The following is a 23,811-nucleotide window of genomic DNA, read 5'->3' on the forward strand; positions in this document are numbered from 1 at the left end:
TACGCGTCTGAAAAAAATAAATAAACATTTTCCTAGGTGTACTTTTTAAAAATTTAAGTGAACTTTTTTCTTTCTACTTGTAATGCATAAATTATTAAAATGCAAGGATTATCCTTAATTATAGAGTAATAAAGTATTTCACCTATAGGAAATTTGGCTGCAGACAGTAGAAAAAAAGCTAAACAGTTTTCTTCACTTTAAGTACAACACAAATTTGCTGAAAGGATATTGGGTAATTCATAGAACTCACAAGGAAGCTGGAAAGACAGGTTGAGAAAACTGGCAGGAACCAAAGGAAACACAACATAGTGAAGATCTCCCCATAGGAAGAGTTTACTTCATAAATGGCAATGCCAACATCACTACTGGGTTTGCTGCTGTAACATCACTGTCCCTAGTAACTTGCCTACTTGATGTCTGGTAGTTTCCCTAAATACCCTCCAGTGCACTTCTGGATTTTGACTCTGATGCCGATATGGTAAATAATCTCTCATTTTTCATAACTTTCTAAAGACTTAAATTTAGGGCTGGGACTTTAAATTCATCAAGCCTAGTTCACATGGCCAAGCTTTTGTTAAGGAGCTAAAAGAAGAGATATCTGTTTCATTGGGCTGCCTTTGTGGGGGCCTGAAAAGCACCTGTGACGTACTCAGCCTCCAATTCAATGGCAAAACTACCTCCCACTGTGAACCCTGGAGGGAATAGCCCTCCCTGAATATAAAATCCTCTAAAGCAGCTGAGCTAAGAGTTACATAAGTAAGGTAGAAACATTTTTCTAAGTGTGTCATCACTTGAACCCTTAGCCTATATTAGGTGCTCCATCCACATACACCTTCCTTGAACCTCCTCTTCGTTACCAGTTTTATTCCTTCAGGTTCCTGATTGTCTGATCAAACCAAAACAGATCTTTCCACAAAGCAAAATATAGATGAAACTGTTTATATTTGGAAGCTCTGCTTCTTGGATGCATTCTGTAACATTGTCCAATTCTTTAGAAATTCCAATTCTGAGGTTATAATCTAGCAGCAATCCATTCCTTGCAGCATCTGTCATCTCCTGGAAGGCCAGCTGCCAACGAGGCTCGGGTTGTCTTTCACTCCTGTTTTACCCGGACATAGAGAGCTCCCCCCAACCTTTGGTGGGGTTGAAGGAAGTGCAGCCCTGGGATAGGAAAGTAAGGGAGAGGCTCCTGGAAATCACTCGGACTTCAGGCCAAGCTTCTGATCTATGGATTCCGTGAGATAAAAACATTCTTCAGGGAAGGCTTGTCTCTATCAGTAAATTAGCCTTATAACTCTGTGCTCCTAATAGAACATTTGGGACATATAATAAGCTGGTGTGCCTGGGTCAGTATTCAGTCTCAGTCACCACCCAGTGACAAGTCAATGTTTATTTCTCAGTATGGGAGAGGGGAACTCTCTGAAACAAATATTTGTTATATATAAAATATCTAAAGGTTTTTGGTACTCCATATTACACCTCAATATGCTAGAGTCTGGGGTCTGGGTATCTAGGAGCAACTGTATCCAAAGAACAAAAGTATAGAACTCTTTGTACAGCCGTCTGGAGAATGCTTTCTCGCTGTGGATCCTACACAAACCTGTTTACCTCTGAGACGATTCACTCCGTGTGGCAAAAGTGAACTCACTCATGTAGGATATGTAGCCTCCAAAACTGGAAGGGGCCTATGAATTAATTGCTTTTCATTGTAGGTGGTGGTGGAGAGTACAAATTTGAACAAAGTATGCTTCCATTTGGTGAGGATATCCCAACATGATCAAGATGACTAGACTCATAGAAAGCACCCCAAGGGAGAGGTGGTGGCAGTGATGCTTGTCACATCCTTGTATTTTTATTTTCACATATTTAGCAAGGCATCTTGATTGTGTATATTTCCTGTTTACACATTATATTAACCTTATGGTGGACAGGTGAGCCATTTCATGGGAAAGCAAGAAGCATACTATTCCCCCCACACACACACTGCCTCGGATTTAGAAATTTAGAGACAGGTACTGAAAGTTCTTTGCTTCTCCTGCACCCCCACCCCCCAAATAAAAAAGGAAGAGTAATTTTGGAGGTGCGTTTGCCTTTTGGGGGATATGGAGGTAAAAAAGCATTATCCATAGCAAAAGCTACATTCAGGGTACCGTGTGCTGTATTTAAGAGGACAATATATGGAATAGCAGTGAAAAATCAAAGTACGCAGCTTATTGAATTCATAAAAGTAATTCCCTGTTGTTCTGAAGACAGTGTAGTGGCAAAACTAAGAAGTTAAAATACAGTTGAGTAAGAATCGACAGCACTAAGATTTTGATATTGGTACTGTGCAGTAAAGAGTTAACTTAGCAGCCTTGACTACTACCCAAAGCCTGTACATTCCAAAGATCTTCAGATCTGGCCCTTGACTATCTTCTGGGAAGTCAGCTCTGAGTACTTGAATGTCCTGCCTGATAAGAATGTCTTTTTATACCTGACTTCTTGGGCCAAGTCGGTAGTTTATACTAACAAAGTGATTTACAGTGAGTGGCTATTTTCTGTTTGTTTTTTGTCTTTCTGTATGCCTACTTTTGGCCATACTATATCTTTTTGCTCTCTGGGGATATACAGGCTAAAGACTGAACAGCTAAGGGCAGTCATACCTGTGCTTCATACCTACATGACTGATCCTGAATAAATGGAAGCCAGTGCTCAGATGAGCTTCCCTGTTTGGCAATATTTTTTACATGTTGTCACAAAACATTGCTTAGAGAATTAAGCACTCTCTGTTGTATTTCACTGGAAGGAGACAACTGGAAGTTCAAGCCTGGTTTCTCCTGGGCTCCTCCTTATGTGTCTTTTTCCTTGCCAGTTTCAGCATGTATCCTTTGACTGTAGTAAACCATAATGATGAGTATAATGACTTTACTGAGATCTGTGAGATCATTAAACCTGAGAGTAGCCTTTGTGACCTCTGACGTGGGTATTACATTCTGAAAATATCTTCATGTATTTTGCTCTTCTTTTTAAATTAAGATTTTAATGATTCAACATAACTTAATTCTGCTGTATAAAAAAATAGAACTTAAAATCTACATGCATTTCAGCAACAGAAATGGCTACAAAAAGACCTATTTTTCCTACACTCTCATCTTTAAAATGTATTACATGAATTTGCCTTATTAGTACTAAGAATCTTATTAGAGTAAAATGTTAGCATCCTGAGAATAATCCTTATATAAATGACATACGTAAAAATGTTCTCAGTCCAAGAAACAATGATATATAAAACTAATCATTTATAAATGGAATACGGAGCCCTGGCAGTGCAAAAGGTTAAGTGCTCTGCTGTGAACCAAATGGGGATAAGCTCCTGGGAAGAAGAAACTGGTGATCTGTTTCCTTGAAGATTGCTATTGCTCTTGTCAAGAAAACCTTATGGGACAGTCCTACCCTGTCACATGGGATTGTTGTAAGTCAAACACAACTTGACAGCACCCAACAACAACAACAACATAAAACTGAATGAATTAAAGGATTTTTAAATTTATACCTTAAAATATAAACTAATTCATTTATTTATTCATTATTTCATCTGCATATATTTATTGAATATCTACTACATGGCAGGCACTATTTTATTTTACTGGATAGTGATTCTAAAAGTTTGTGCTCTGACAAAGTTTATTAGGAAAGTAAAAAAGTGGAAAAAAATAAACAGGTAACTGATAATGGTAAATACTGCTATGAATATGTCCTATGAACAGAATTAAAAAGGTTTTTGTAATTAATGGCTTCATGATACCTTTGAAGTTTAGGTAAGTTTTTAAATTTTTTTAATTGTAGAGAAAATGACAATCATTTAATAAAATCAAGATATATGGAACTCTGAATCAACAAGAAAAAAAGTGAGCACCATCTTTTCTTTTAATGTAAACCAATGATTAAGAAAAAAATTTAGCTCATTTCAATATACCTTTTCAAACTACTTTTTTACACAGTTTTTTTTTTAATATTTGAGTAAATGAACATGCAAAAATATGGAACTTACTCTACAACTCATAAGCTTCCATTTAATGAGTACCCAGTTTATACTGAGTCAAGAGACTACAATTGCCAGAATACTAGAATATATCTTCTAAGCGTCTTCAGTGTAAACTAGTATCTGAATTACCTAATAAGATGAAAGAGAATAAGAATAAAAATACAGATAACAAATATATAAATACATATAATGCAGGTTGAATAGATGTGTAAATTCTTCAGTCTTCAATAAATTAATAAGTGAAACAAGTCCTTTGGATTTAGCAAAAAGCAGGTAGCCAATACCATTCAAAACAAAGGTATTTGTGGTGAAGACACACTATAGAAGGTCTTCATTGTTGGTAGCTGTTGTCTAGTCAACTGACTCAGAACAACAGAAAAAAATATTGCCTGGCCCTGTGACATCTTCATGATCATTGGGTTCTCAAATTTATGGTGGTCTCTACTCAAACACCTCTTTCCCATTCCTCCTGTCTTTAGAAAATAATTCTAATAAGCTCAACATTTTAGCTCTTAAAATATTCACTTTTACATAACACAAACACATATATTGTTACAAAAATACCAAGAACATCTGTTATGAAGCCAATTTTCCCAGCAAGCTTTCTAGTCCTCTCCGGTCCATTTTTTAAAAAAATTTCTACTACTGTAGTGGTCTATGTTGTTTGTCTATATTTCCCACATTATCAGAGGAGAAATAGGTAGCAGAACGGTAATGTTTGTACCTGTGAACATTATACCCTTGCTGGTAAAATGATCCCTTAAGGTGTCCTCCAAGAATGAAGAACACCAAAGACATAAGGGAAAGATGAGCACAAGAGACAGAAATGGCCAGAGAATACATCAGCCTGAGACTAGAAGAACTAGATGGTATCTGGCTACCAACAATGACTATCTCGACAGGGAACACCACAGAGAATCCCTGATGGAGCAGGAGAACAGTGGGATGTAGATTTTAAATTCTCATAAAAAGACCAGACTTAATGGTCTGACTGAGACTAGAGGGACCCCAGAGGTCATGGTCTCTTGACCCTTTATTAGCCCGAGGTTGGAACCATTCCCAAAGCCAACTTTTCAGACAGGGATTGGACTAGACTATAAGACAGAAAATGGTACTGGCGAGGACTGAGCTTCTTGGCTCAAGTAGACGCATGAGACTATGTGGGCAACTTCTTTCTGCAGGTGAGATGAGAAGGCAGAGGGGGAAAGAAAGTGGTTGAAAGGACATGGGGGACACAGGGTGGAGAGGAGGAGTGTGCTGTCTTATTAGGGGGAAAGCATTTAGGAGTACATATCAAGGTGTGTGCAAGTTTTTGTATGAGACTGACTTGCTTTGTAAACTTTCTCTTAAAGCACAATAAATAATAGTAATAATAATAAAAAAAACAGATTTTCCTCCAAGTCTGACAAAGTTTTACGCAAATAGATTTTCCTTGCGTATGGACATCTAATGAGGTTTATCACATCTTTTTTCGCTTGTGAATTTGGTCTAGAAACACTATTGTATCACCCCTTATAGAATGATAGTCACCAAAAGTAATTGCAAACAACCAAGAAAAAAAGAGTTGAAATCATAAAAATAAACTTGGTATGGTTATCTATTTTCCTATCTGCTCAGGCAAGAGTACTTCTTTGAAGATGGTCACAAAGAATACTAGATAGTTTCCCATTCTCCTTAATTTCACTGGGGAACAGAGCTGAATTGTAGGTTAAATTTACCCAGATGTACACACACAAAGAAAAGTACAAATTTGGTAGTGCTCTATCTATTCCTTTGGAATAAGGTAAAAATACCAAGAGAGAAGAAATGTAAACAGTCAATTAAAAACTGATTAATCGGACTTTGGTGAAGAACTGTAATATAACATGGAGAGCAGAAGCCACATCATGATGCAAGCTCCACAGGTCTGATTCCATCAGCTTTGAAGTCCATATACATGTGCTCAGTGTCATGTTGTATTTCCTTTTGAGATTAACCTTTCTGTCATTAGAGAATTGACTTCACAATTAATACCTACATCTAATCTCCATAGCTCCTCAATCCTCTTGACGGAAAACAAAATAAAAGTACCTTAACATGTATTTACTCAGAAGGTATCTCAAAAATGAGAAACTTAATGAAATTGATAGACTGCGCAGGTAAGATGCTCTCTGGGAAGGACGTTCTAAGGATTTCATACTGTTGTTCACTGGGATGCAGAAATACCCTATCTGCTATTAAATGACGTTAATTTGGTATATGTGTCATCCTCGTAACAAGAACAACCATTTAGCTCACTATACAAAATTACAAAATTATTCTTAAATGTATAATGGATGTCAAAGTATCTCTTAGATTGAATTGTCAAAATTTTTCCTACTTAGGGTAGTACAAAAGCTATTTATAGGGGGAATGTATGAATTTTGAGAGATGATCATAGTGGTTTTAAGGGAGAGAAAATATTATCTTTGAGTTAAATCCACATAACCGTAAAAAGAATCAAAGAAACTTCAGCAAGAATATTTCTATCCTGTACATTTTAATGTGCCCTGGCATACAAAGAAGAGAACAACCAGTGTTACATTTGCAGAAGCTGAACTGGAGTCTGTGGACTTAGATAAGTGATTTAAAAGTCATCCAACCCAGTTTCAAAACAAATAATCGCTTGTTAAAACAAAATACATTTTCCAGTAGTACTCTATTTTTCCTCTTACTTCAGTCATTTCATTTACTATTCCATGTTATCCTAGGTTTTTATTTTTTTTTTTTTTTCTGTGTGTAAATATCCTCATTGACATTTCAACTTCTTCCTGTAAAGTTTTGGAGAGGGAAATATTTACACTTGATCCAAAGTTTAAACAAATTCTATTTGTAACAAATGACCAGAAAAAACCGAACCTCACTGACCGAGTTCGCCCTGCTGGGATTAGCAGACACCCTGAAGCTACAGATCACCCTCTTTTTGCTCTTTGTTGTGATTTACACACTCACAGTCCTGGGGAATGTGGGGATGATCCTGCTAATCAGGGTGGACTCTCGACTTCACACACCCATGCATTTCTTCCTGGCTAACTTGTCCTTTGTGGATGTTTGCTACTCATCCACCATCACCCCAAAGATGCTGGTAGATCTGTTGTCTGAGAGGAAAACCATCACCTTTCCTGGCTGCTTCCTGCAGATGTATTTATCACCCTGGCAACAACTGAATGCATCCTCTTTGGGTTAATGGCCTATGATCACTATGTGGCCATATGTAACCCACTCCTTTACTCCTTAATCATGTCCAGGACAGTCTGCCTTAAAATGGCAGCTGGGGCCTTTACAGCAGGATTGCTGAACTCCATGGTTAACACAAGTTATGTAAGCAGCTTACCATTCTGTGGTTCCAATATAATCTATCACTTCTTCTGTGACAGCCCCCCTCTTTTTAAGCTCTCTTGTTCTGACACACGCCTGAATGAAAGCATCATTTCCACTTTCGCTGCTATAAATATGTTTGGAACTCTGCTGGTCATCCTTACTTCCTACTCCTACATTCTCTTCTCCATCTTTCGTATGCATTCAGGGGAGGGGAGGCGCAAAGAGTTCTCAACTTGTGCCTCCCACTTGACTGCTATAATTCTGTTCTATGTAACCGCCATCTATACTTATCTGCGACCCAGGTCTAGTTACTCCCTGAGTCAAGATGAAGTGGCCTCTGTGTTCTACACAGTAGTGATCCCCATGCTGAATCCCCTGATCTACAGCCTCAGGAATAAGGAAGTAAAGAAGGCTTTGTGGAATGTGACTACCAGGAAAAGAATCCCTTCATTTCTGATGCCACCTGGTTAATTTTTCTGAACTAAATTGAGTATTTAATTATTTTCCAAATAAAATAAAGTTTTTGATTAACTTCCAAGGGCTAATTCAAACACACAGGTTCTCATTAGAATATTTTCAAAGTAAACACATTCTTTTAATACTCAAATATCTGTATCTAATTAAAGATAGACAAATAATAACAGGGGCATGGATGTTTATGTTATAATCAGTCTGTATGGTTACTGGGTCTTTAAAAATAGAACTTATTCATAATGCACACTTGGCTGTAGAAAAAAGGAGATTAACTATTTAGAGACAAAAGTCACAATATCACATAGAACTAGCCATATAGAATATTTTGGTCCACCAAAAAAAAAATTTTTTTTTTTATTCAGTGTTTTCCCATATGCATTCCTTTTTACCACTTGTTAAGATAACTGTTAGCTATCTATAACATATTTCATAAATGCTTTGAAGTTATAATGGATTTTTTTTTAAATTTAGTGATATATATCATAGAAGGATGCTTAAATCAAACTTCAGGACTAAACTTTTATTACACTTCCAAGCTTTTATCTTTCTATTTCTCTTTCCCTACCTATATACACCTACATTTGTTAAAGAATGAATGTGCCTTCGTGCAAAAATTGGCTCTTAAGGACACTGCTGACTGATTTGAATGCGCCAATGACAGCACTCCTTTCATTCCCTGACCCTTTTCTTGAAACTTTCTGAACCCTTCTTCCCCTTTCTGTCTTCCGGAGTCACACACACATACACACACATCAGAAATTAAAAAAAAAAAGATACAACCCACTCATCTATTACAAAGGGTCCCAATAGACAACAGACTTTTAAAGGAAGTAGATGAGTCTTCAATGTATGAATCTTACACAAATTCTTTATTAGGTTCTTGATTTTCTTCATAGAAATCTTCTTTCAATTGTTAATAGAGAGCAATTGAAAGTCACCTTAATATAAATGGGAAGCACAATTAATATGGAGGTTGCCATCAAAGGTTTATTTACAATGTGTGTTTTAAGGAAATTATGTATTGATCATAACATCGCATAATGAAACAGTAATATTATGTGGCTTCCTCTGTAAAACTTAGGGATAGAAAAAACGTGTTGGAGATGCAATAAAGTCATTCCAGAGTTTGGGGTTTTCAGCATATCTTATTTTGAGCCATATACTCTGCTGTCTAACTCAGCTGTCCTCAATCTGATTAATCTCATTTACGAAGTCTGCAGATATTGCCATCTTTGGAACCTAGTACCACTTTCTGATGCTGGGTCCATTTTAATTCATTGAATATGTGTTTTACATAGATTTTGATACTTTCTCTAACTCCTAATTACATGCAGTAAAACTTTTTTAAAAAAAAAAATTGTCAAATTCCCTGGCTTATTGTTCAATGTATTTATATGAAAAGAATTTCAAAAAATTTTGTTTTCTCTAACTCAAAGGAAATTTTGCTTTAAAAAGTGATGAGAAACATAATTTTGTATATAATGTGATTTCTTCACCTCTTTCTTTAATGTTTGACAATATTTATCAAACCCTCCTTTATAAAGTTAATGCTCTTTTTTTCTCTCTGCTATAGTATCCTAATTGTTTTTATTTTTCTACTTTCCCGATCTCTCTTGTTTTCACTTAAATATTTGATGTTATACCCTTCCCAAAAGTGCACAGGTATCAATTAATACTTCAACTTTGCTCAATCTTTTTTTGGATAATGAATTTGTTAAAGTTAATTAAGGGAATTTGAGATATTGCCACTAGATTTTGTTCTGCACGGTATGTTCAGTAGTGATTATCCATTGCCACCAAGTCAAATCCAACTCATAGCAACACTACAGGACAAAGTAGAACTGCCTCCTAGGATTTCCAAGAAGCACCTGGTGGATTTGAACTGCCGACCTTTTGGTTAGCAGCCATAGCACTTAACCACTACACCACCGGGGTTTCCCAATACTGATTTAAAAAAAAAAAAAAGATTGCTATCAAGTCTCTTCCGACTCAGAAATCCTATAGGACAGAGTAGAACTGCCCCATAGAGTTTCCAAGGAGTGCCCGGTGGATTGGAACTGCAGACCTTTTGGTTAGCAGGCATAGCTCTTAACCACTAAACCACGTGAGGCCAAATAGAGACTTGGCTTCCAAAACATGAACATTACAAAGCTGAAAAAGGAAATAAATAATTTGGAAGAAGTAATGGAATTCAAGAATCATATGGGTTCAAATAATAAACCAAAAACATTAATGTTATATTATTAAGAGACAGAGTCCCATATATAGACAGAAAACAAATGTGTACAAATGGTTTAATATTAATGTATAGAAATTTTTGAATTCACTTAAATGTCAACTAATTTGTACACCATACTTTACATAGTTCTATTAGCTATGGGAAGTCATGCTTCTAGTGATAAAATAAGACTAATGCCCTAGTTAATTGAAGAAATAATTCTATTTCAATTCACACTGGTCCAATAAAACCAATGATGGTATATTAATTTATAGTCAACACGCTTCAGAGGAGACAAATAAACACTATTATGCTAAGAAGGTAGTAGTACCCAAATTGTCCAGGTGTCTAGAAAAAAAAAAAAAGTCAAAAAGTGGTCAAGTTGATGTGAGAATATTTAATCTGTAAAAGAGGAATACAGAATGACTTAATGGCTGTATTGAAAATATGGGATATATGTCAAATACAATGTGTCAAGTATAGAATGTATGTCAAACAGAACCTGTGACATCAGAAAGTAGAAATGTAGTCACTGTAGCTAAACTTAAATACAATTTACTGCTTTGGCTGGGAACTTTGTGCATACTATCAATGAGATTTTCTTTTAATTTTGGCATTTTAATGCTTCTGTGAAGACATTGCCCACAACCATCACATTAGAGGTGTTTGTGTTCGGTAACTTACCAAAAATTATTGCCAGCTTAGGAGGTGATAAATACTGACCACGGAATTTTGAAGCTTTGCAAGCCAGGGATCGACCTGATTAAGATCTATGTCAAAAATTTGTCTGAATTTCTGAATTGGGCTGCAAGCCCTCAACCTCCGGAATTTGTATGATAATTTTAACTCTGTATTGTCAAATGAATGAACACATAAAATAAATAAATAAAACATAGTTTCGTTTCATTGAGATTTTGTTGAGGACATGTCAGATTTATTAATATAGGAGCAGGAGAAGAAGCAAGGTGAAAAAAATGTGATTTGGAGGGAATAGGGGAACAGAGGAAATCCTGGTGGTGTAATGATTAAGTGCTATGGCTGCTAACCAAAACGTCGACAGTACGAATCCAGCAGGTGCTCCTTGGAAACCCTATGGGGCAGTTCTACCCTGTTCTACGGGGTCTCTGTGAGTGGAAGTCAACTTGGTGGCAACAGGTTTTTGTTTCGTTTTGTTTTTTAGGGGAATAGAAATTTTGTTTTTATGAGAATCATAATGCTTACATAAGTACCATTAAAAAAAAGTGAAAGAAAAGTTGGTTTTATTTCATGCATCATAAAATCATCATGTTGAAATCATGTGTTAACAAAGAAGACTGTGTATCAGAATCATTAGAAATGGTAGATTTAGCAAGCATTAGTTAGAAGGAAGAAGCATCACAGCTAAAGAGCAAATGATAAAGATATAACTATGGCTGATTGTAATGCCATAGCTGTATTCCCTGTAGTAGTTTACCAGCTAACCGTGGGCTCATATAATGATGTCAGAGGCAGAGCAACAAGTAACAAGTTGTGTTTTTAAATGGGCCATTGTCGATGATTTTTTTGTTTCCAATTTGTTAATCTTGATTTTTCCTTTAATAATAATACACATTACATTTTTCCCCTGGGCATAGGCTGATAGCTTTGTATCAGAAGTGTTGTTATTGTTAGCTGCCTTTAAGTTGATCCAGGACTCATGACAACACCATGTATACAGAACAAAATGCTGCCCGGTCCAGCACTATCCCCATTATTTATTGTGGAGCAGGCCATTGTGATCCACAGGGTTTATTTAGAAGCAGATCACCTTTCTTCCTACTAGATCTTAGTCTGGAAGGTCCACTGAATCCTGTTCATATCAAAGCAACACACAAGTCTCCAGTGACAGACGGGCGATGGCTGTGTGTGAGTTGCATTGCCCAGGAATCAAACTTGAGTCTCCTTCATAAAGGTGAGAATTCTACCACTGAACCACTGTAAAAGACTGTATAATGCGTATTTTCATTTCTTCTCTTAACTGATTTAAAAAAGCAATTGTATAAAGCAATACGTATATGATTTCTGTTTGGGCCTACGAAATGTAGAAATAAAATATATCTGACAATAACGGCACACAGGCATGTGGGAAGGAAGCTGTGTAGGAGTAAGGAAATAAGGTTGTGCCAGTCCAGAGGAACAAATGAAGAGAACCAGAAATGGTAAATAAGAAGGTTAATGCAGTAAACATTATGAATACATACTTTTTTTTCCTCTTTTCTCATTATCTTTTATTGCATAAATCTACATAAAGTAATGGGCTCAAACAGCAACAATTGTGAAGATGGAGAAGTGACGGGCAACGTTTTGTTCTGTTGTACAAGGGGTTACTATGAGTCAGAACTAACTCAATTGCACCGAAGAACAACAAAAAACAATGTAAGAATTAAAATAATTTATTTTGGAGTTTATAACACACAGAGATACAAAAAGTATAAGAGTAGTAGCCAAAAAGGAGAAAGCGAGAATAGAGCTACACAGAAGTAACATATTCTTATCATCAGAACTACGTTAGTGCAAATCTGAAGGAATCACTGTTAAGTTTTGGTCTATATTGTAAAGCCTAGAATAAACACTAAGAAATAACACAAGAAATAGTAAAAATATTATTAAAACTTACACTAGAAAATATTCACACTTTGCAAAAGAAAAGAGTAAAGGAGGAATGGAGAGAAAAAAAAAGAGCTACATACAAAACAAAAAGTAAAATGGCTTCAAGTATAAACATAATCCAGTCAAAATAATCCAGTCAAAAGTCAGAGGTTGTCAGACTAGTCAAAAAAAAAAAAAAAAAAAACAATTGAAGTTCCTGCTATATATTACTAAAAGGTGACAAATTTTAGATTCAAGGACACAAGTAGATTGAAAGTAAAGCAATGGTGTTTGCGTCGTGATTGTCTACTTTGTCTTTCTCATAAAGAGACTGCTGAAAAAAGTAACAATTGACCAAACCAAAACAGTAAAGTATAAAAGATCTGTAAGTCTTCAGAGAAATCCAGTTGATGGGATTCAAAGCTCTGAATGGAAAGCTGGAAATCTGAACATATGCAGAAATAGAGTGAGTTCCTCTGTTGTAATCAGAAGGACAGAATAAGAATGGAAAGATGAATGTATGTTTTTGTAGGTACAGGTAGATTTTCATATTTATTACCAGGCATTTGAGGATGTTCCTATTTGATACCTTCTATTTCTTCTTTTAACATAAATGTGAGGTAGCTAGGTGAATGGAATAGGAGTATGGGACATCAGAAACTACAGAATAGCAAGAAAGATTTTGAAATATTCATGTCAGAAAGAGTTTGTTCAAGCCAGTGTGGCACACTCAGACTCAATTAAAAAGAGTCTGATGAAGGGATTGTTCAGAAAATGTGAACAGGAATAGTGAAATCAACAGGAGTTGAGAAAGTATCACCAGTGTTGACCAAAGAAGCTAGGGGAAGAACCTATTCAGGAACCTGGAGAGGACTGCAGCCAAGAAGGATGAGTTCTGTGATAAGATAAACCAAACCAAACCCACTGCCGTCAAGTAGATTTCGACTCATAGCGACCCTATAGGACAGAGTAGAACTGCCCCACAGAGTTTCCAAGGAGCACCTGGTGGATTTGAACTGCCGACCTCGTGGATAGCAGCTGTAAGACTTAACCACTACGCCACCAGTGTTTCCTGTGATAAGATATACAGCCTTTAAATAGGAAAAAATGCCACCGCAGATCTTCAGCACAGCTGAGAAGAACAGAGGAAAAAGTGCATTACTCTTTTTCTTCTCAAATGTTCATCTCTTTCATCTCCATTGGCAAAAAAAAAAAAAAAAAAAAGTTGCTATCAGTTCCCCTTCAGCTAACAGCTGCGTGCACTAACCATTTGCATCACCCACGGACTGTCTTCCCTTGGCCAAACCCAATCAGAAGCCAAGTTCAAGGAAACCTGAGTGATCAAAACCAGAGTTTAGTGACACAGGACATAAACGAAAGCAGAGTTGGGTGGGAAATGAAAGTGGGCCAGCAAAACACTGTCTGAAAAAACATTGTCTAGCATGGTTCATTTCTTTTGCCTTTCAGCATCCACTCTTGTCTTTTATCTTCAAGGAGGGGGAAAAAAAGACGGGGGAACACAAAAGATCCATTGCTACCATATGGAATCAGGTAAATTCAGTATTCCTTTCATTTGGATCTTAAATAGAAAACATAGCCAACACCAGTCCTCTTCGTATAAGGCAGTCAGTGCAAACAGGAAAAAAGTATATACATATATATAATTAGCAAAAAAATATAAATGCATTTTAGCTGTGGAGGCCAGTTTAACATTCCCCGTTACTCTTTGCCGGTATTTAGTTTGGTCAGTTTTCTTTTCCATTGTTTTTTTTTTTTTTTTTTTTAATTTGGTGTTTATGTGTGTGGGTGTGTGTGTGCTGATTCAAAGCTTAATTCTAATAGAATTTAAGTATTAATGGCCTTTGTAAGTCTGGTGGTTTTAGTTTTCCATTCTTCAGTGCTTTTGGACATGGGGTACTAATAGTTAACCCAGTAAAATCTCTGGTTCCAGGCATGCTCTTTTTTAATTCCGTCATACAGCAAAACCACATTTTCCTTCCTTGGTAATACTGAATATTTAATAATCATCCTACTCTAGATAATGACCTTCTCCCCTTCCTATTCCTAAATTGCTACAAGGAGCTCCAAAAGGCTGAATGTGAGGGCAATCACAACTTTCATTTAATTGAAACTTGACTTTTTACTCAGTGGAACCATTCTTCTCTTGAATACTAGTAATTCAGTAATAATGCAGTGAGCCTAGAGTCATAGGAAGAAGTAAATTAAAAAACACAATATTATATTAGATCTAGTTTTAATAGTGACTGTTCTAGTTCCACTTTTTGAGTTCCAAATCCAATAATTTTGACTGTATGGGAGAAGATGCCCCTGTCTCTCTGCTAGCTTCTGTCTTTTATATCTCAAAAGAAATTGACTTAAAATGCAATCTTGTAGATTGAATCCTGACTCATTAACATAATTGCCTCTAATCCTGCCTCATTAACATCATAGTGGTAGGATTTACAATGCACAGAAAAATCACATCAGATGGCAAAATTGTGGTCAATAACATAACGGTGGAAATTATGGACAAGTTGATTCATGTTTTTGGCAGGCACAATTCAACCCATAAGAGCCTAAATGAGTTATATATGAATTTTCCTAGAGGTCAGTTGCAACGTTTAAGAGTACAGCTGCTAACCAAAAGGTTACTAACCGCAAGGTTGGTAGTTCAGACCCACCCAGCGCTCCCCAGGAGAAAGTCCTGGCAATCTTCTTCCTTAAAGATTGTTGTTGTTGTTAGGCGCTGTCAAGTCAGTTCAGACTGATAATTACCCTATGCACAACAGGATGAAACACTGCCCAATTCTGCGGAATCCTCACAATCATTGCTATTCTTGAGCCCATTGTTGAAGCCACTGTGTCAATCCATCATGTTGAGGGTTTTCCTCTTTTTCACTGACCCTCTAATCTACCAAGAATGATGTCCTCCTCCAGTACCTGGCCCCTTCAGATAACGTGTTAAAAGTATGTGAGATGAAGTCCACCATCCTCGTTTCTAATAAGCATTCTGGCAGTACTTCTTCTAAGACCCATTTGTTCACTCTTTGGCAGACCATGGTATATTTCATATGCTTCACAAGTTTCATAATTCAAAGGCATCAATTCCTCTTCAGTCTTCCTTACTCATTGCCCAGCTTTCACATGCATAAGAAGTGATTGAAAACACCAGGTGTTTCAACCAGGTGCTTCAGGTGCTACTCAGTCCTGTAGGCAAAGATCTCAGTGAGATCTTTGCAGCAGATTCACCCAATGCAATGTGTCAAATGATTTCCTGATTGCTCCTTCCATGGGTGTTGATTGTGGACTCGAGTGACATGAAAACCTTAACAACTTCACTGTTTTCTCCACTGATCATGATGTTGCTTATTGGTCCAATTGTGAGGATTTTTCTTTTCTTTATATTGAGGCGTAATCCACACTGAAGGCTGTGGTCTTTGTTCTTCATCAATAAGTGCTTCAAGTCCTTTTCACTTTCAGCAAGCAAGACTGTGTTATCTGCATATCACATGTTGTTAATGAGTCTTCCTCCAAAGCTGATTCCCCATTTTTCTGCATATAGTACAGCTTCTCAGATTATTTTCTCAGCATACAGATTTAAAAAAATATGGTGAAAAGTACAACCCTGATACACACCCTTCTTTACTTTAAATTACACAGTGTCTCCTTGTTCTGTTCCAGTGATTGCCTCTTGTTCTAAGTACAGGTTCCTCATGAGCATAATTAAGTGTTCTGGAATTCCCATTCTTTGCAATATTATCCATGATTTTCTATGATCCACAGAGTGCAATTCCTTTGCATAGTGAATACACAGGCAAACATCTTTCTGATATTCTATGTTTTCAGCCAGAGTACATCTGACATGAGCAATAATATCCCTTTTTTCACACCCTCTTCATAATTTGGCTTGAATTTCTGGCAGTTCCCTTTTGATGTACTGCTACAGCCACTTTTGAACCATCTTCAGCAAAATTTTACTTGTGTGCGATATTAGTGATATTGTTCAATAATTCTGCATTCTGTTGTGCTAACTTAGAAATTAATACAAATATGCATCTGTTCCAGTCAGTTGGCCAAGTAGCTTTCTTCCAAATTTCTTGGCATAAATGAGTGAGCACTTCCACCTCTACATCTGTTTGTTGAAACATCTCAGTTAGTGTTCTGTCAGTTATTGAAGGCTTGTTTTTTGCCAATGCTTTCAGGGCATCTTGAGCCTCTTCCTTCAGTACCATCGTTTCTTGATCATATGCTACCTTCTGAAATGTTTGAATGTTGACCAATTCTTTTTGGTACAGTGATTCTGTTCATTACTTCCATCTTATTTTGATTTTCCCTGCATCTTTTAGTATTTTCCCCCATTGAATCCTTCAATATTGCAACTCAAGTATTGGATTTTTTTTTTTAATTCTTTCAGTTAGAGAAATAAGGAGCATATTCACCTCTTCTGGTTTTCTATCTCCAGGTCTTTGCACGTTTCATTTTAATACTTTATCTTCTAGAGCTGCCCTTTGAAGTCTTCTGGTCAGCTCTTTTACTTCATAATTTCTTCTTTTCTCTTTAGCTACTCTACTTTCAAGAGCAAATTTGAGAGTCTCTCCTGATACTCATTTTGGTCTTTTCTTTCTTTCCTGTCTTTCTAATGACTTCTTGCTTCATGTATAAAGTCCTTGATGTCATTCCACTATTCCTTTGGTATCTGGTCATTAGTGTTCAATGTTTCAAATTTATTCTTGAGATAGTTTCTAAATTCAGGTGGGATATACTCAAGGTTGTATTTTGGCTCTTGTGGACTTCTAATTTTCTTTAGCTTCAGCTTGAACTTGCATATGAACAATTGATGGTATGTTGCACACTTGGCCCTTGGTCTTGTTCTGATTGATGATATTGAGCTTTTCCAGCCTCTCCACAGATGTAGTCAATTTGATTCTTGTGTATTCCATCTGGAAGGTCCACATGCATAAACAAAAAAAAAAAATTTTTTTTTTTTTTTTTATAGTTGCTGTTTATGTTGTTGAAAAAAGGTATTGGCAATGAAGAAGTCATTGGTCTTGCAAAAATCTATCATGTGACCTCCAATGTCATTTCCATCACCAATGCCATGTTTTCCAAGTAGCGATCCCTCTTCTTTGTTTCCACCTTTCACCTTCCTATCACCAGTAATTATCATTGCATCTTGATTGCATGTTTGATCAATTTCAGACTGAGAAGTTGGTAAGAATCTCAATTTCTTCATCTTTGACCTCAGTGGTTGTGGCATAAGTTTGAATAATAGCTGTACTAATTGGTCTTCCTTGTAGGCATATGGATATTATCCTAATATTGACAGCATTATACTTCAGGATAGATCTTGAAATGTTCTTTTTGGCGATGAACATGATGCCTTTCATCTTCAATTTGCCATTCCCAGCATAGCAGACCATATATGGTTGTTCAACTCAAAACGACCAATACCAGTTCATTTCAGCTCACTAATGCCTAGTGTATCTATGTTTATGCATTTCATTTTTAATGATTTCCAATTTTCTTACATTCTTAATTCATGTAATCCACATTTTGATTATTAATGGATATTTGCAGCTATTTCTTCTCATTTTGAGTTGTGCCACATCAGCAAATGAAGATTCCAAAAGCTTGACATCAACCACATCATTAATGTTGACTCCACTTTGAGGCGGCAGCTCTTCCCCAGTCATCTTTCAAGTGCCTTTCTTCCTGAGAGGCTCATCTTCTGGCACTATGTTTGACAATGCTCCACCAGTATTCTTAAGGTTTTAACTGGGTATTTTTTTTTCAGAAGTAGACAGCCGGGTCCTTGTTCCTAGTTTAGTGTGGAAGCTCAGCTGAAACCTGTCCATCATGGGTGACCCTGCTTGTATTTGAATACTGGTGGCATAGCTTTCTGCATCACAGCAACAGGCAAGGCCCCACAGCATGACAAACTGACAGGTGCATGGGCGCCCCTAAAGATTCCAAAAATTAACAAAAAAAAACCTGTTGCTGTCCAGTCGATTCTGACTCATAGCAACCCTACAGATTAAAAAAACAGATTACAGCTTAGAAAATCCTATGGGGTATTTCTACACTATCACGTGGGGTCAGTATGAGGCAAAAATAAACTCAACTGCATCTAACGACATTAACAGAGACCGTTCCAGACCTACTAAATCAGACTATGTGATGTTAATAGCTGACCATTTTACCATTTGAATATATATATATATATATATATATATATATATATATATATATATATAAAACCTTAAAACCAATTTTCTTAACTTAATTCCTGTTCCATACACACTTAGGTCATCTTTGAGCTTCAATCACTATGAATATGTATGTGTGGTGAAATAAGCTGAGTTTGTTGTGGTTGGAACGTTTAGGGATATAGACAGTGATAGAAAAGATCGACCAGTGCTGGAAATGGAAGCGATAAATATGATTGTAAGTTATAGGAACACCTTTAGCAGTTACAAAAGTACTGTTAAAGAAAAGCAATTGCCCTTTTAACTATTTCACCACAAATGTGTGTTTGATGGAAATTTAAAAAAAATGATGATTTAAGTATAGAATAACCCAAAACACATTGACTTTTGAGTTTATTAAGAACACAAAATACACACACACAAACTTTTTTTTCATTTTTGCTTCATCAACTCATTCTTATAAGTTGATTATTTTTAGATTCCAAATAATAAATAATTAGTGAAGTTGATTATTTTTAGATTCCAAATAATAAATAATTATTCATAAGAGTGTTGTGTCTTGCTTAATGCTTAAGCCAAATGTAGCTAGATGTTAATTAACACAGAATTTCTCTTAAAATATTTTTTAAAATTGCAGCTCTAAAAATTAAGTAGTAAAATGGCAAACAAACTGTCTTAGTTATCTAATGCTTGTCTAACTGAAGAACCACAAGTGGATGCCTCTAACGAAGAGAAGTTTATTTTCTCACAGTAAAGTAGGTTAAAAGTCCAAATTCAAGGTGTCAGCTCCAGGGGAAGTCTTTCTTTTGGCTGTGGAGCAAAGTCTTTCTTGTTAATCTTCTAGGAGCTTCTCTGAGCAGGAGCCCTGGGTCTAAAGGACAAACTCTGCTCCAGGTGCTTCTTTCTTAGTGGTATGAGGTCCCCAACTCTCTACTTGTTTCCTTTCCTTTTATCTCTTGTAAGATAAAAGGTGGTGCAGGCCACACCCCAGGGAAACTCCCTTTACATTGGATCAGGGATGTGACCTGGGTGGGGGAGGCGTTACAATCCCCTGCTAATCCTCTTTAACATAAAATTACAATCACAAAATGGAGGACAACCACACAATATGGGAAATCATGGCCCAGCCAAATCGATACACACATTTGGGGGGGAGGTATAATTCAGTCCATGACACAAATACAAAAAAATAGTAAAATAACATTGTCCCTAGTGTTGTTATTTTTTTCTTTACTCCATTCACAAACCTGAGGATACAACCTCAGAAAAAAATGTGAATCCAAACATCAAGTGGATTCAATTAAGCTATCAATGTCCTTGATATGAACGATGCTGATGCTGACAACATAGGATAAAGAGAACAGAATTAAGAGGGTAACTTTGATAACAAAAGTATATTTGGGAAAGATATGAATCACAGACCATTTGTGAAATGTGTCCTGGCAACAACTTTTGGGCACAATCTTTTCTAGGTGACACAGTCTTTGGTTTAAGTCTCCCAGTAGCATGTTGTTGTTACTATTTATTATATTTACATTCTTGATTTGTTAAGAACTGAAAAACCATATTAGTCCGTAGTGTTATAAATTATCAGTTTATATATTTGTCTTTTTTTATTTGCTGGCTACTGATAAGTTCTTCATTAATTCAATATTGGTTGACATTTCTCTTTCCTTTTTTATTTTAAAGATTGTTTTTTGTCATTCAAGCTCACTGACAGGTATTTATTTTTAAATATGTTCATTCCTGTGATCATAAATTTATCCATCTCTGGTTCTATTGTTACATGCCTTTGAGATATTTTTCAAGGAATAACCATAGATATTATATATTTTGATTCCTTTTAAGTAATAAACAAACACATGCACTTCTGTTTCTTTTACAAATCGAAGACACCTTGGCTCCTATTGAAATCTCTCTTCTACATGCTAGACTCTTAAGACATTTAGTAGCAAGAAGAAAGGAAGAAATGCAAATATTTTCTTATGTTATTTTCAGAATGAATATTGATTACTATTTCCTGTGATATACCAATTGCACTCTCATTACAGTAAATTGAAGCTACACAGAAAAATATGAAAAATAAAGCAGGAATCATCTGAAATCTTGCCACCGTGAGAAAGCCAATAATCCCTTCTAATCCACACCCACTCAAAAAATGCTCATGTACATATCCATACATACCCACTACTGACATGCAGATGTAAATAATTGAATGGAGTTATGAGGTGCCATGTTTCATTATAGGGAGCATTGATAGTGCAGTGGTTAAGTGCTTGGCTGCTACCTGAGACGATGGTGGTTCAACCCATCAGGAGCTCCATATGAGAAGGAAGTTTGCTCCAGTAAAAATTACAGCCTAGGAAGCCCTCTGTGACAGCTCTACTCGTCATATAGGTTCACTATTAGTCAGAATCAATTCATTGGCAATGGGTTTGTTTTTTAGAGTTTTCTATTTCATTGTTTTACAAAAATGGGATGGTGTTTTAGAAACAGATTTTAATTCTTTTACACGTCAAGACATCTTCAAGTTTCTTCACCATGGCTATTCTAAAATCTTCTTAATGGGCTGTATAATTTTATGGTATAGACATACTCCAGCATCTTAATATAATCCCTAATTCCATTCACTTCCAATTTTGTTTTTTCACTATATTCTTTTTTGGTTAAATATTCCTCAACAAATGAGTATTTGTAATAATCGCTTTCATATAAGTATTGTTATTTGCATAAAATGGGTTTTCCTTAAATCAGTTTAGAGATTAAAAGGGTTAGTTTTTTGTTTTTCTTTCACAAAGAAAAAAATGCTAAATCACTGTCCAAAAGGTATGCAAGAATAGAATGGAAAAATGAAGAACTAGTGGGAGCCTGCAAGAAATAGAATTCATTCAAGATAATTCCAATTAAAGTACTTTAGTGTAAAGGCTATTTAGGTGGGTATGATTGGATTATGGGGGAAAATACCAGATAATACAAAACCAAGACCTGAAGCTAAAAGTGGAGGATATAATGTTACCAGAGAACGGCAAGAGATGGGACCATAGATGTGGGTACACTCTGAAGCACATGTAGCTTTCAGAGACGTGGGCAGAGACAAGGTATAGGAGAACGGCAAGAGATGGGACCATAGATGTGGGTACACTCTGAAGCACATGTAGCTTTCAGAGACGTGGGCAGAGACAAGGTATAGGAGCAGAGAAAAAACTGTGCAGAAAAGCCAAGTTCTCCCCAGCTTCTACCATCTCAACTACTGCTGGTGTTTCTCACTGGCTAAATCCAACAAGACGGGCAGAGAAAGGCAGAAAATACATCTGGAGAAATGGGAAATATAAGAAAAAATTATCACAGATTATGGCCCTAATTCAGAATTATACAACACACTCAATTGTCTTTCACTGTGTTATTCAGAAAATCTCTTACCTCACTTGTTCAGTCAGAGAAAAGATTGATCTTCAAGATTTTATTTTTACACTTAAGTTAATTTGTGGTTTGATTACACAGAAGTAGTTAATTCTATGAAACGAAAGTACCTTGACATTATGTGAGACTGTTGGCACACTGTAAAATTATCTCTAAGAATGTAGAAAGAAAACTAGAAGATTTTCCCATTGTATCTACATGGCAAAAACATAAGCATATAGTTTCTGTAATTTCAAGTCATTGCATCATGTTAATAATTAGGTAGCAGCCTCTTCAATGCCACCATGACATCTTTATTCCTCAGACTATATATAACAGGATTCATCATTGGTGTCAAAATGGTATAGAAAAGACAGACCAGTTTCCCCAGTCCTTCAGATTGATTTGATTTGGGCAGTAAATAATTGATAGCAGCTGTTCCATAGAATAAGATTACAACTGTCAGGTGAGAAGAACAGGTGGAGAAGGCTTTGGCCCTTCCTTTGGCTGAGGACAATTTCAGAATATTGGAGATAATTTTGCCATAGGAAACAACGATCCACAGAAATGGTAACATCAAAAACATCATAGCTAACATATAGACGGCCATCTGATTTACTAATATGTCCCCGCATGCAAGCTTGATTACTGGGGGGATGTCACAAAAGAAATGATTAATTGTGTTAGACCCACAAAAGGACAGAGAGAAAATCTGGCACGTTTGCCCAATTTCAACTGGAATTCCACTGATCCAGGAGCCAGCCACTAACTGGATACAGACCCTGTGGTTCATGGCTACAGGATAATGCAGAGGGTTACAAATGGCCACATAGCGGTCATAGGCCATCACTGTCAGAAGCAAACACTCTGTGCCTCCAAATATAAGAAAAAAACACATTTGCATAGCACAGCCCAAAAAGGAAATATTTCCTTTCTGGGTCCAAATGTCCGTGAGCATTCTTGGGATAGTGACTGTTACATAACATATTTCCAAGAAGGAAAAATTGCCAAGGAAAAAATACATGGGGTTCCGGAGAGTAGGGTCAATTCTTGTTATCAGTATTATGATGCTATTGCCCAACAAAATAAACAGATACATGATGAAAAATGTCCCAAAGAGTATCCACTGTAAATTGGGTTCATCAGAAAACCCCACGAGAACAAACTCCATAATTGTAGTATTTTTTGATTCTTCTGCTTTTAATTTGGTTTCCATCTGTGGATATGATGAATTCAAGATGGTTAATTTATTTGCTATTTTGAAAAGCATATTAACTTCTGTTAACTGGATAGGTATTTGTATAAACCTACATAATTAATTAATTAATTCCTCCATCACCATGTTCTATTTCTAGAGAATGACATTTGAAACTTCAGCAATGAACTGATATACTATTAAAATCAATTCAACAAAAAAGTTCTTTTATATTTTATTAAGCTTGGATTGTAACGACAATAGAGATATTGAGAAGTGTACGCTGTTAGTTACAGCTTATTTTGTAGAAAAGAGATCTGATTATTTTACCCCAATAAGAGTGTATCTT

At 36.2% G+C, this 23,811-nt stretch overlaps 1 protein-coding gene and 1 pseudogene across 1 annotated transcript; one reads left to right on the top strand and one right to left on the bottom strand.

Annotated features, from left to right (window-relative positions):
* The first annotated feature begins 6,881 nt into the window (after window positions 1-6,881).
* LOC126080766 (olfactory receptor 5F1-like) lies at window positions 6,882-7,718 on the top strand (annotated as a pseudogene).
* Window positions 7,719-22,538: 14,820 nt separating this feature from the next.
* Window positions 22,539-23,468, bottom strand: LOC126080460 (olfactory receptor 10AG1-like). Its single transcript, XM_049891675.1, has one exon. The coding sequence runs from the start codon at window positions 23,436-23,438 to the stop codon at window positions 22,539-22,541; it is 900 nt and encodes a 299-aa protein (XP_049747632.1). The 5' UTR covers window positions 23,439-23,468.
* Window positions 23,469-23,811: the final 343 nt, after the last annotated feature.

This window comes from Elephas maximus, chromosome 7, assembly GCF_024166365.1.
Source record: "Elephas maximus indicus isolate mEleMax1 chromosome 7, mEleMax1 primary haplotype, whole genome shotgun sequence".
Lineage (NCBI taxonomy): Eukaryota > Metazoa > Chordata > Mammalia > Proboscidea > Elephantidae > Elephas > Elephas maximus.

What these genes read in the sequence shown, in the direction of transcription:
- LOC126080460 (XM_049891675.1), bottom strand. Translation starts at nt 23,438, where the DNA reads ATGGAGTTTGTTCTCGTGGGGTTTTCTGATGAACCCAATTTACAGTGG.